This window comes from Anabas testudineus, chromosome 14 (genome assembly GCF_900324465.2).
Source record: "Anabas testudineus chromosome 14, fAnaTes1.2, whole genome shotgun sequence".
Classification (NCBI taxonomy): domain Eukaryota; kingdom Metazoa; phylum Chordata; class Actinopteri; order Anabantiformes; family Anabantidae; genus Anabas; species Anabas testudineus.
Genome location: NC_046623.1, coordinates 5799643 through 5813150, shown reverse-complemented (window position 1 = coordinate 5813150; position 13508 = coordinate 5799643). Strand labels below are relative to the sequence as shown.

The 13508-nt window shown below is 39.3% G+C and overlaps 2 protein-coding genes across 2 annotated transcripts; one reads left to right on the top strand and one right to left on the bottom strand.

Annotated features, from left to right (window-relative positions):
* Nucleotides 1–860: 860 nt before the first annotated feature.
* tmlhe (trimethyllysine hydroxylase, epsilon) lies at nucleotides 861–7097 on the top strand. The gene is made up of 7 exons (XM_026369974.1): nucleotides 861–1298; nucleotides 1376–1552; nucleotides 5351–5630; nucleotides 5722–5841; nucleotides 6100–6336; nucleotides 6595–6733; nucleotides 6898–7097. Exons 1-7 carry the CDS (start codon nucleotides 1148–1150, stop codon nucleotides 7027–7029), a joined length of 1236 nt encoding a protein of 411 aa, XP_026225759.1. The 5' UTR covers nucleotides 861–1147; the 3' UTR covers nucleotides 7030–7097.
* A 28-nt stretch (nucleotides 7098–7125) lies between these two features.
* LOC113168905 (V-set and immunoglobulin domain-containing protein 1-like) lies at nucleotides 7126–11417 on the bottom strand. The gene is made up of 7 exons (XM_026369973.1): nucleotides 11313–11417; nucleotides 11050–11210; nucleotides 10344–10551; nucleotides 8486–8641; nucleotides 8277–8393; nucleotides 8058–8202; nucleotides 7126–7969 (listed from the first exon to the last, which is right to left on the bottom strand). Exons 1-7 carry the CDS (start codon nucleotides 11353–11355, stop codon nucleotides 7873–7875), a joined length of 927 nt encoding a protein of 308 aa, XP_026225758.1. The 5' UTR covers nucleotides 11356–11417; the 3' UTR covers nucleotides 7126–7872.
* Nucleotides 11418–13508: the final 2091 nt, after the last annotated feature.

The window sequence follows — 13508 nt, the reverse complement described above, 5'->3', positions numbered from 1 at the left end:
TTAAGAACAGATTTAGACTGTTTGTTTTATATTATATTGTGTTTTCTTTATAATAAACTTAATCATTTTTTGGAAACACTATTGTGCAGCAGAGCCAGTGCTATAAAATAAAACCAGCTGAGCACACCAAAACCAAAAATGCACGGGTAATCGGGAGGGGAGAAAGAAAAAAGTTAGCATCCAGATAAGGATTCATTTTCTAGAAGCGACTCAAGAGGGAGCCAGCTTGCGCATTTGTATTATGCATCCACCACTAAAGCTGCTCAGCCTCTTAATGACTGGCGCAAAGGGTCACCAAGCTTTTGAGCTTAATTTCTGCTAGTCATGGAGAGATATTTAAACATATACTGCACAAAGACTGTCAAATAGTTTTGACCTGCTGGCCTTATCAGAAAAGTGTATTTGGTGTCATGTTGTGTCTGTGATGTCTCCACATGGAAACAAAAGAAGAATCCTGTGATGGAGACAAGAAGAAGAAAACAGATGAAGGTCAAACAGACTGAAATGAGATCAGCTTGTATCTGTTTTTCTTTTTTTGTTCTTTTTTACCCATTCACACTTTCTTCTGTTTAGTCTGGGTCAAATGTCCTCTTCTAGCCAAACAGACTCAAAGACTGACTGCACGAATGAACCAGTGATACTATTTAAAAACTGATCTTATAGGAAGATACTGTGAATTGGTGGTGCATGAGGAAATAGAAAAATACACTACATATGCAAATATGTTGAATGCATTTTCCACACAAACATGCAGTTTTCACTGGCTCCATCCCACCACCCCTCATTGTCAAGGCTCACTGGAACACCTGAACTGAACAAAGTACTTCCGGGTAGTGAGTTAAACGTTGCGACTACGCATGTGTCAAACCGCAGCAGTGGTCTGTCTCTGCTAGAGCAGCGCTGGGCCCCAAAAGACAAGAGAGACGATGCCGCGTTTAATCATTAAACTTGGACTTAATCTGCACACTGAGAATGGTTTATGACGTTTTAAGGCTTCAGGGAAGCTGCAGCACACCATACTGGACGTTTGTTCTGACCCGGGCGCCTGCACGGTGATTTCTCGGGGGGCGCAAAACTCTCGTCGACTCAGTCTGTAGTTTGCAGCACTCACAGTTTGTACTGATCCAAAGTCGGGTTTGTTGTCGGGATGCTCGGTGCGCTCAGGAGGAACCTGCGTCCTGCGCTGCAACGCACTCGGCTGCTGCTCTGTGGACGCAGAGCGACGCAGACACCGCGGACTGACGAGATGCAGATCCGTGCATGTGCAGCCACTTATCACCTACATGACGACTGTCTGGGTGAGTTACTCGGTGACAGGGAAACAGTGTGATTTCTAATGAAGGTCAGCATTAACCCCTTGATATGAACTCCCCAGCGCTCAACTACGGGGGGACTCAGATGCACTTTAACTACGTGTGGCTGCGGGATCACTGCCGCTCGGCCTCTTCATATAACTCAGACACAAACCAGAGGAACCTGGACACTGGGAGCATAGACCTCAGTATCCGCCCTGACAGCACAGCAGTGGAAGATGGTCACCTAGTCCTCACATGTAAGTACTAATAATCCCATCTCTGAAAGGATCATTGAAACATTGTGATGACAGTAATAAAGTCAGTACTCAATGCTGGACAATGTGTCTGACTCCTTTAATTAGATTAATTACTTATTTATTACAGAAATTGTGCAAATCAATTACAGTTATTCCTGCAGTGTTGTACGTTGTGTGCATGGTTATGAGTACAGTTAATCTGGCCGTGCATCTACACATGAATTGCCTGCACTGACTTGCAGAAATCACACGATTAATTAAAACGAAATATATTTATTTAAAAAAAAAAAAAAAGTTAAATCAAATCTGTTAGCATTTTTAAAGTTGTCGCATCACTCATACAGAAAATAATTCCTTTTCAGGAAGCGGGCGAACGTTTTTACAACCAGTACCGGAAAAAAATGAATCCATAAAACAGTAAAAAAGACATGCACTATCTATAACCTGTAACCTTAATCATTTACTTTTAGTGAACCAGTGATTTCCATCTGTGAATTATCTCTAGAATTAGAGGAGAATTCTCAAGATATTTTATTTTAGCAAACCAAAATATTGATTTGAGCTCAAAATTCTTAGTATTCACTTTTAGTCATTTCAGCTTGCTATGGTGCAAGAACAAAATAGCTGTAAATAATGATACAGTAAGTACTAAGCACATCATTTTGTATATGACTTGAAGTTTCTTTACAGGCAAAGGTGAAGTGGACTTTTCCCTCTGATAGGATCGTGTCATATAACATAAATGTTTACCCTGTTATCATGATGTCCTGACCCTTCAGCCCATGGTGAACATGTCAGCCCATTAATGATCAGGATATGCAGGATGGATTGTCAGTGTTTTTATCAATACACATTACGTGTGGCAATGTGTCATATATAGTATAAACTGACAAATGAGGACCCATGGTCCCCCAGGCCAGCTGACAATGCACATGTTGCTGTGGGGATCCTGCCTCTTCCTGTTAGCGGGGCATACTCAAGGTCAGCTTAGACTGGGAGTGTTTTGTCTGTGAGTACTGGACCTCACAGACATACTGACGCTGCCCGCAGTTCTGCCCCATTTATATATTGCTGCATGAATGTACAGTATACAGAACCTACAGTAAATGATAAGATCTGCAATCGTTTATGACCTAGTGGACTGCAATGAGGAGGAGTTCTTCCTTTTATGCTTCTGTTCATGCACATCGTGGCAACTTTACAAAAAACATAAATGATTCACAAGACTCAACCATTTGTACTTGAAATTTAGGTGTTTGACACAGAGAAAAGGGTTGTAGTATAGTAGCGCTGCACTGTAAAAAAAAAAAAAATCAGTGTAATTAACGGTTACAGATATACTGTAAACCTAGATACAGTCTATTTCAGTTATAAACACAGTACAACTGTATACCACATTACTGCATTTTATTGCAAAGATTCAAAGTTACGGTAAAATACCGGCAGCTGGGGTTGCCAGAATTTTACTGTAAAAAATACGGTAAATCAAATTACAGCTGATTGGCATAGATTTTACAGTCAACAATTACTTATAATAAATTCCAAAATAAACAGATAAATACATTGTAAAACAACAAACTATAATCATTAAAAGTAAAGGTTGTGCCTTTAAGCATTCTGTGTTGATCTGATCCAGTAAACTGCCCATTGAACTCACAAAGTAGTTTTAAGAGCTTAAAAAACAGCATGTATTTTTTAGGTCATTGTACAGTGGAATTAACAATATAAACATCATAAGAAAATGTGGCCACTTGCCCAGGATGAGTAATAGGTCAGACATGACTGAAGATGAACATCATCTCATGAACGTGAGATTCCATAAACTAGAACCTAAGATGTATGTTGTCATCATTTCTTCTAAAAGATTCCCAAGATGTCCATAAGGTTCACACTGTGGACTGGCAGGTTTTTCTCTGCAGCCAGAAAACAGAAACAAAGCAAAATTAAAATTGATGCAGTGATGAGCATTATACCCACACACATATATACAGCCTTACATACACAGTTCCAATGAATTTTATGTGATAGAAAGTTGAAGTATAGTTTTGCAGAGCATGTTATGAGTATATGGGCAAAATATAGAATCTGACATATTAATCACCAAGCAATCAACAGCATTACCAGCCTAAATACTCAGATGTCTCCACTTGGAGCTTTGAACAGGTCTTGTCATCATTCGCGTTCGTCAAGTACGACGTGGACTGGCATGATCCTCTCTGCAGCCAGAAAACAGAAGCAAATGTTACATTGATGCAGCGTTTAAGCATAATGCCTAAACACAGATATCTGATAAATAGTTTTACAGGTCATGTTTATCAACAGTATCGGTGTGAAACACAGACACTAACATATTTGTCACTAAGACATCAACAGCTGCCTGAATACAATGATACATTCACTGAAGCAGTCAGAAAATCCACAGTCACATTTCAGACTGCTTGTTTCTTCTGTGTAAGATGAGGCTGTTTTCTTGAGGAACATGTGTGAAATTGAAATTGTGCTTGCATCTACATATTGTTTTTGCTAATCTTGACATCGCTGGGGTTGACATGATGGAAGACAGACATGAAACGATGTTCTGAAACTGGAACACTAAGCAGATGTTGGCACCAGTTTGGCTTTAAGACTCAAGTTGCCCATCATGTTTACGTTCTGGACTGTCACGATCCCCTCTGCAGCCAGGAAATAAACTTGTTAGACAAGGTACTGAAGACAGATAACTAAGACTCAACTAAACAAATAATATAATTATTTGTATTATTTATTTAAAAAAAATATTAAATATAAATGCAAGTTACTTACCTTAAAAGAGATTGCTAGAGAAATCTCTATGTTCTCGTGACATGTGGCCAGTAAAGGAAGATCTGACCCTGAAAACATTAGTAAAGTGCATCCTGTTACTGGACAGTTCACTGCACGTCCTGCAGTGTCTGCTCCTTTAACTGACCTATTAACTCTTACACATTACACTAACATTAACACCAGCAGATACATTGTGCCTCCACTAAATATGAGCTTTTAAAGCTCTATATCTACAGAATGTCTGGTTGCAACCAGCTCGACTCTTAAATAAACAATGTGGTTCATTATGATGAAGTCTGCTAACTAAACACATTAATGTTTAACACAAATATATCTAAGACAGTTGGATGTAAGACAAATGTTAGGTAGCAAGTTAACTTGTAAGATTAGAATTAAGGATATTTGGTATTTTTTTCTGAGTTCCACACCAATGACTTTAATTTCTTCAAGAAATGTATCATTCATGCTTTAGTTTTCCATCACACATTAAAGCCCTATAAGTGTATAACATAAAATGACAGATAATAACAGTATATGTAAACATATATTTTATTTCAAAATCAACATAAATACCATATTTTTAACATCTCCTTTCTGTAGAAAAAAGGAAATGTTTTTGTTGAATTTCAACGTATATGTCAACAAAATCTGTAATTTAAACCAAATAATATAATTAATTTTACAGTATTTACTTGCTTGTGGCCTTAAGGTATTTTCCCATTAATTTTAGCTAAATTTTATGTTTTAACAGTATAACTGTGTGTTTTCTACATACTATCACAGTAAAAAGTAAAGTTATGTACTGTTTCTTGATTAACAGTACTAAAGTGTATCTATTACGGTGATATATTGTTTTGCATTTAACGGTAATATGCCGTTGCCATTTAACAGTTTTTCACCGTAATTTCTACAAACATTTCTTACAGTGTGTAGTATTTAATATTACTCATTAACAGGTAACATATTAACACAATTTTTCTCATGTCTTTATCCCAGGGCCTGATGGTCATGTGTCAAAGTACAGCCTTAGCTGGCTGGCTGAGAACAGCTATGAAGTAAAGAAGCAGAGCGCCATACAACCACGTGTCCTTTGGAACTCAGACATCTATAAAAATGCCAACATACCCTCATCTAACTGGGACACATTTATGAGTTGTGATGATGAGCTGAAGAAGTTTCTTCAGAATTACCTCCTGTATGGAATCGCTTTTGTGGACGCTGTGCCGGCTACAGTTGAGGCCACAGAGGCAGTTACTCGGAGGGTCAGTCTTATCAGGTATCACTGCTTGTTCTCAACAATGCAGATTTACAGCCTTGTCCACTTATTTCCAGTGCACCTGTGTTATGTTTGTTACTGTTCCATCAAGGGAGACCACATATGGAAGAATGTGGTGCTTCACTTCTGATTTTTCTAGAGGAGACACTGCCTACAGTCAGCTAGCGCTGGACCGTCACACTGACACCTCGTACTTTCAGGAACCGTGTGGGTAAGTGCAGCATTTCAAAACAACTCCAGCACTTAATAAGTCGTGGTGAGAGCTATTTTGTTTGTGACGCATCAAAAAAAACTCAGCAGTCAGCAGTCTTTTTGGAAACAATGTTGGTCATAATAATACTAGTTCCTTCTGACATATTATAAATTAAGAAGGAAGAAGGAGCATGCATTTTAAAATAGGCCACACAGTGCCTCTAAAAAGTGCCTTCATATTTCATGTTTTACCTGATGTCACTTATTGTTTTTGCAGAATCCAGGTTTTCCACTGCCTCAGGCATGAAGGAACTGGGGGGAGGACGCTGCTTGTGGATGGGTTCTACGCTGCAGAGAAGCTACGCCAGCAGTCACCTGAAAGCTTTGAGCTGCTTGCCCATGTGCCCATCCGTCACGAGTACATTGAAAAAACTGGCAACCATCAAAACCACATGACGGGCATTGGCCCTGTGCTTAATGTCCATCCTTGGAACAAAGAACTTTACCTCATCCGGTATGTCAATACTTAAATTAGACTCATGTTTGTAAAGTAGTGAATTATCAGGCATTGCATTTTACCATTCCACTCCACTGCCTGTCAATACTTTGTGTTTTCTGGCTATAAGTATTATAAAAAAATTGGTTGATTTATACAAGCTTCACGGTAGTTAGAATAGTTCTTTTCTTACTGTTTTTGTTTTACTATTGTGTAATCTTACTTCAAATCAACAAATAGCAAAAAGATTTTGTCTTTTTTTTTTTTCTCCAACAGATATAACAACTTTGATCGATCAGTGATAAACACAATCCCTCATGACAGTGTTCAACAGTGGTACGTGGCACATCGAGAGTTGACCACTGAGCTAAGGCGGCCAGAGAACGAACTGTGGGTGAAACTGACTCCAGGGAAAGTACGAAAATTACCTTTATTTGCATCCAGCAGCTCAATGGCAAGAAAACAATCACAAATGCAATTTTTATCCATCAATCTGTTTACAGTTAAAGGATTATGTAAAGAGAAGTAAAGAGAAAGATTGAAGTGTGATCTAAGGCTCTTATGCTCTCTCTTTTTAAGGTGGTTTTCATAGACAACTGGCGTGTTATGCATGGCAGAGAGTCCTTCACCGGCACAAGGCAGATCTGCGGTTGCTATCTAACCCGAGACGACGTCCTCAGCACTGCACGCTGCTTTGGTCTACAGGCCTGACGCTGGCGTCAGAGTCCCTTCACTTCTGTGCCATAAGCTATAATATGAGATGACTTCATTTTAACCGAAAGTATGCCTTCCTGCAACATAGCTTTGTTGAGTAGAAATTTACATACATAAACTCAACATATTTTGCAAAATGACTTTTTACTTGATGATTGTGCTAGGTGTATTACATATTCCTCTGTGTAGTTTATAAATGGTGGTTTATAAACTTTTCATTTACATTTACATTAAAATTAGCTTTATTGCCACTTAAATGTCTCATGAAATTACACATCTTTATACTTGATAGGTTGTTTTCCACTAAATTTAAAGATCCGGTTAAACAGCTCAGTTATGAATTATATGACACTGGCACATATTCCTTTCAATCAGCATCTATGAATGTAAACCGACAAATTGGTCACAAATGCTATACTGGTAGCACATTTTCTCCACAGCAATGACTTTGTAATATGAAAAACAGTGTGTGTAACTACCAAAAAATACTTTTAAGACTAATTAGAATGACTGATTTTATCATTAGACTTTCAAACACAATTTCCGAAAAGGTCATCATAATTCTAAGTATTGGATTTGATAGAGCAAAGCTTGCTGTATATCTAAAAATGAATGAGTCATCAACATGCTCTGATTATCACACAATAAGAATGCAAAAGAAAAAAGGTTAAAGCAGCAAAAGGTTGAATAAAAAGAGCAAAAAGCAGAATTTGTCAAATGAAATAAGGAAAGACTGAATCTATGGTGAGCATTCATCAACATATTGATTAAATCAGAGGATAAAACATGTATATGGACATCCTGTTATTCTGATTAGTGACGTTACTCCAGGCCCTTTTTTCAGGCTTGTGGCTCATCTACCTCTGCATGGAGGTTGCCTGCTGTGGTTGGCATGGGAACATCTTCTGCAGCTTCCTGAGCCTGAGGAGAGTGCCTCCTAGTGGACAGAGAGAGGGTTGACGTTACACCCTGAAAGCACACATCTCAGCGTGAAATGCAACAGCATCAAGAGCCACAAGTCTCACTTCATCTCATTGGCCTCTGATGCTTTCACCGCCTTGTATTTGTGCTTCTTCAAAGTGTGAGCGATGAACCACACAACCAGGATGATCAGGACACACCCGAGCAAAGCGCCGATCACGGCACCAGCAATCACTCCATCTCCTGCATCTGTACAGAAGTTTGATATCTGTAAGTGTTTATTTCCAACACATTCTCAAAAACAAAACTGAAGGTGAACATACCCTGACTCAGATCAATAGTGCACAATGAAAATCCGACTGCATTTGTAGCATTGCACTGGTACTCCCCAAACTCAAACTGAGATATGTTTCTGATTTCCAATACTCCAGTTGGTGTTGCTGAGGAAACAAGAGCACGCGTTTTTATGAAAGGATAAATGTGAAAGTATTTTACACACATATATATATACACACACACACACAGCACTCACTTCTTCCCAGCACAGGCCTGCTGGCTCTGGTCTGATCCAGTTTGGTCCAGGTGTAGGTAGGGGCTGGGCTCCCACGCTCACTGTGGCAGGTCAGAGTGACCAGGTGACCAGTTTCCACATCACCGTGGATGGCACAATAAGGAGTAGAGGGCTTCACTGGCAGACAAAAGAAGATGTGTATATTGAAATTAGTTTCGTCTACAGTATGCAGATGAGTTACAAACAAAAATAAACATTTGTTTTATTTCAGTGATTGCCTTTAAGGTCCTTTATGGTTTGCACCACATTCACGAGACACCTACCGAGTTAATTAGGGCTCCACCTGTATTTTATGCTATATACTGTTGTCATTTTATTGTATCAATATGCTTTATTTATTCAAAACAAGTCCTAAAATTAATATCAAACTAAAGTAATTCTTGTAAGGTCCAAGTGTGTATCTTATAGCTAAGCTCATTGTAATAATGTCATTTAAAAATACTAGGAATTGTTAAACAAATAGGATGTTGTATTATCCATTAGTCATCATGGAGGCAGGAAATGTGTTGGGAGTGGTCTTACTTTGTCTTAATGGGTAGCAATGTAATCCTTACTTTTCATTGTACTGAGTGGACAGTACTAAGACCCAAAAGACAGAACTTTAAATTTAATATCTATTGTGTTTTCATTACTATTACAATAGACAACAACTAGCAGAGGGAGGAAAGCATGTGCAATTATTTGTAATTTGTGACACATGACATGTCAGTCTTGTTAAAACGATGCCGTGATTCTATATAGCAGTGATGACGAGGATAATCTTCGACTGAATCATAATCAGCATGACAATGACAACAGCCATACATATCACATTCAGTGTTACATAAACATTTTCATAAGAGCAAGGTTGTAAACATACAAGATGCGTGCATGCAGCAGATGCCGATATACAGTATATTGTGTGTGCAATACGAGGTAGCAGTCACATTCCTACTCTAATTTTCTACACTGACAATGAGGAGACTGCTGCAGTAACCATGGCAACTAGTGAGGATACTGGGGCCTGCAAGGTTGTCGTGGTAACTCAGTGAATGAGGGAATACAAACTGAATGTAATTCTCTAATCGCAGTACTCACAATAATGTTATAGCCCTAATACTGAAGAGATACGCTGATCTCAGATGTGTAAAAAGCAAGAGAAATATTTCAGTAAAACCAAAATACTCTTGCTTTTTATAACATTTTACCTACTGTAATTCAAGCTGGGATATAATGTTAAAAAATAGTCAGGTGAAAGTGGAAGTGCTTATTCAGTTTGGCATAAAATGTATTCCAAAAAATAAAATACAATGAAGGACACTGAACAGTGTAAGAGACTGACAGTGTACTCTGTAATCTCTCTCTTCAGGTAGCCACACCTGTACAATGGAGAACAATGTTCACAGAACCAACAGCAGGTTCAGATTAGGTCTGTTTTAGCAGATTCAAACTAGCCTCTACGACCAGGTCCTGGTATAAACATAGGTCGAAAAGCGGAACACCAGAGGACAAAGCTAACACACATACAAACACAGAAATAAAGATCAGCTACTTCCACTTTCTCCCACAATGCAAATGGACAACTGACACTGTACAGGTGTGGTGAGGTAGAATGAAATCTCCCACACACCTATAACTCAGTGGACTAAACTAGTTGACGCATTCTTAGTACGACTTGTCATTTGCACGTTTTCTTCTGCTAATTCTAAACATCAGTTTTGTTTCTATACTGTATTAGTGAATTAATACATTTACAGTACTTTTTAAAGACTTTGCATTTACAAAATTTAAAAGAAAATAGTGACGAGCCAGTGCTTTGCCTGCCATTTTGTGAACTCACCAAGAACATTCACAATAATGTTGACCTGAGACTTTCCGCTCACATCCGGGAAGTTGTGAACCTCACACGTGTAGACTCCGCTGTCTGATGGTTGCATGTTGCTTATTATTATTGAGGCGTTGTTTGTTGTGCTCGGAGAAGAGGGCAGCTGAAGTCTGCCCTGATATGATTTTGGAATGACATCCTTTCCCGATTGATAGTAATAAACCTAAAAGAAAGCAGCAACAAATCAGTAATCTGAATATTAGGCACAATAAATACGATAATGGCCAACGCCTATTGGTTAAGGAGCTGGTGTGCAAAGGAATCCTGTTTGTTATCATTTAGAGAAATAAAACTGTGTTCGGTGGATGGGACCATTTTGTTCTAAAACGAACTTAATCACTAGTCATATTGTTGCATTGTTCCAGAAGTTGAATTAAATTTGTGTTTATCTGATTTCTCAATCACAGGCTTTGTTGTCTCAGCAAGGTGTGTCTCCTAACTGCTAGGTGGTGAGCATTCACGCTTTGAAACGTTTCTAGCTTAAAATCTTAGCAACTGAACTTTGAATAGTCTTTATAATGGGATTTTCTGAGAGGAGAGTTAAAACAGCAACATTCAGCATTTTGGTAAAGAGCACTGATTTTGTTACTGCAGCCACATTTGAGCACATTAAAGCTGTCGGCAAAGCTCTCATCTGAGTGCCAGCATGTACAGTCTGTACCTGTTGCGGAGTCAGGGAGGATGATGAGACAAAATCCCACTGGATCGTAAGGCTGGTGGTCTCTTGGATGGTCACAAACATACACTGGAGCTGGACACTTCCACCCATTGTAACATTGACATATTTTTGTGGAGAGCTGACTGTTATTAGTTCAACACACCCTACGGAACAAGAAACCCATAATTACAAGTTTGAGTTTAATCCAGAAACATACTCTTACTTGTTCCCATAATAACTTAAAGAAGAAGCAGACATGTAGTTACCTATAATGCTTAGAAGCACCAGCAAGCACAGTGTGGAGCACATCTTCACAAAACGTTGGAGTACACCTGCAGAGCTTCTTAGGAACTGAACTTTCCACAGCCTCCTTCTCCGAGTCTTTCAAACAGTACCGGAAGAGAAATAAAAATGTGACAGTATCGTAGGCAAGGTTACAGTATGCTTGCTAATGGAACGACTGATACTGTGCATGTTGATAACACACTGTTTGCATATCCATGTTTGCCAGACTGGGCGTGTATACGCTGTTGTTTTTCAAAAAACGGTTGATTTAACCGTTAACAATTTTGGGCGGGCACAGATGAAAATGAGAATGAGATAAAATAAACTCAAAGTTCATGCTCCCATAAATACTGTTTATTTATTTTCAACATTATGAAGTTGCAGTCGGTACAACCTTCGTCTATTTGAGGGTGACAGATTAGAACCACAGTGTGATGTGACACTGATTGTTAATTTATTTTTTGGTACTTTGGCAGTAGTTTCACTGCATTTCATTGCTCCATCCTCCTCGTTTTGTAAGTCGTTGTGGGTCAGAGCTTCTGGCGAAGAAATTAAGGTAATTTAATCTGCACCTGGCCTTTATCACTCGCCTCAAGGAAGTGTAAGCCAAAGCACTGCAACATGCTGCTTATCATTGGGGAGTTCACTCCCTGGCGCTGCATACTTAATAAAGGCAGTTTCACCTCTGTCGCTCTCGCTCACACAGCACCGAACGCCACGCTGACAGTGACAGACAGTGAATCACACATGATGAATTGGCTATAATTAGCAGAAGCTGACACAAGTGATTAACAATGTGAAAAATGTTGATCAGGGATGACTGGAGGGCCGAGGGAGGGGAGTGGCGGGCGATGTGGGGGAGTGGAGGGAAGCGAGTACAGCTCATTACCCAGAAGACACTTACGTGATCGGTTCGGAAGTGAGGCGATCAGAGTGTCTTAAGACTTTGTTGGAACATAACAACATGTGTTGGCAGCTGTGGGCAGAACTGTGTACAGTGAACAACAAGGGGGCAGTCTTTAAATAAATGCAATCAACAGCATGACTCATGAGCAACTGATCAGCGTGCAAGACCAAGAAACATTTCTGACAAATCAAGTTGCCAGCGTGAGTACATAAGTGATAAGCGGGCGATTCAAGAACATATTTTGGTCCATGAAGTCGAGCAGGACACCACAACAGAATTACTAATATCATAAATATTGCATACATTTAGTTACATTTTGAAAATGTTGATTATCCATTCTCTCATACCTTATTCATTAGATGAAGAATACAATGCGCCACGGTTACATGGCTCCCATTTTATGTTATTACACCTTTCATTGACACCTTCCAGTTTAATATGTTTGGTTGTAAAGACCACAGTCACAATATTTGTGTCACGTTGTGTGCATGTTTTTCTACCTGCATGATGCATGGTTTATAATGAATTTGCACATCATGTTACACATTTACTATAACAAAAGAAATTCCTCCATGTAACTGAACACATGTGAAGAGCTTCGTAGAACATGACCTGAATGCAAGGAGTGTAAAGTCACGCTAACACAGCTGTGACGTCATGGTGCTTTGAGCTAAATGCTAATGCCAGCATGCTAGCATAAGTGATTAATCATAAGATTCGTCCTCTGGCCACAAAGGGCATTTATTCTAAATTTAATGGTAATTCACCCTTTAGTGGTTGAGACAGTTTGCTAAAAGCCAAAAAAATGTTAACAGGACAGTGGCAGCGTAGGAAAGGTCATGGGATCATTATTGAGATTTATCCTCTGGGGACCATGTATGTCTGCACAGCACTCCTGGCAATCTAGTCAGTAAATGTGTGGCTATGTCAGCCTGGCCTCAAGTGGTGGATGGACTGAAATATCAACCAATGAATGACTGCATTTGCATGACTGCAATTCATACTAAATAAATCTAAAATTGTATGGTAGATTTTTACCATTCTCTGATTTCTGGTGTGCTGTGCAGCAAGCTATACTTCATCTCAGCTAATTATATTCCAATCACATTGATGGCTCCTCAGCTTCTACTCTGAATACGAGTGGAGGACTGATGACGAATCCACCCGCTGGCAAACCCACGGCGCAGCCTCATATGGTGAAACGAGGGTTGCTGGGTGTGGAACTGCCCACTCAAACCTCCAGCAGGTTGCAGTGCAATACCTCACCACA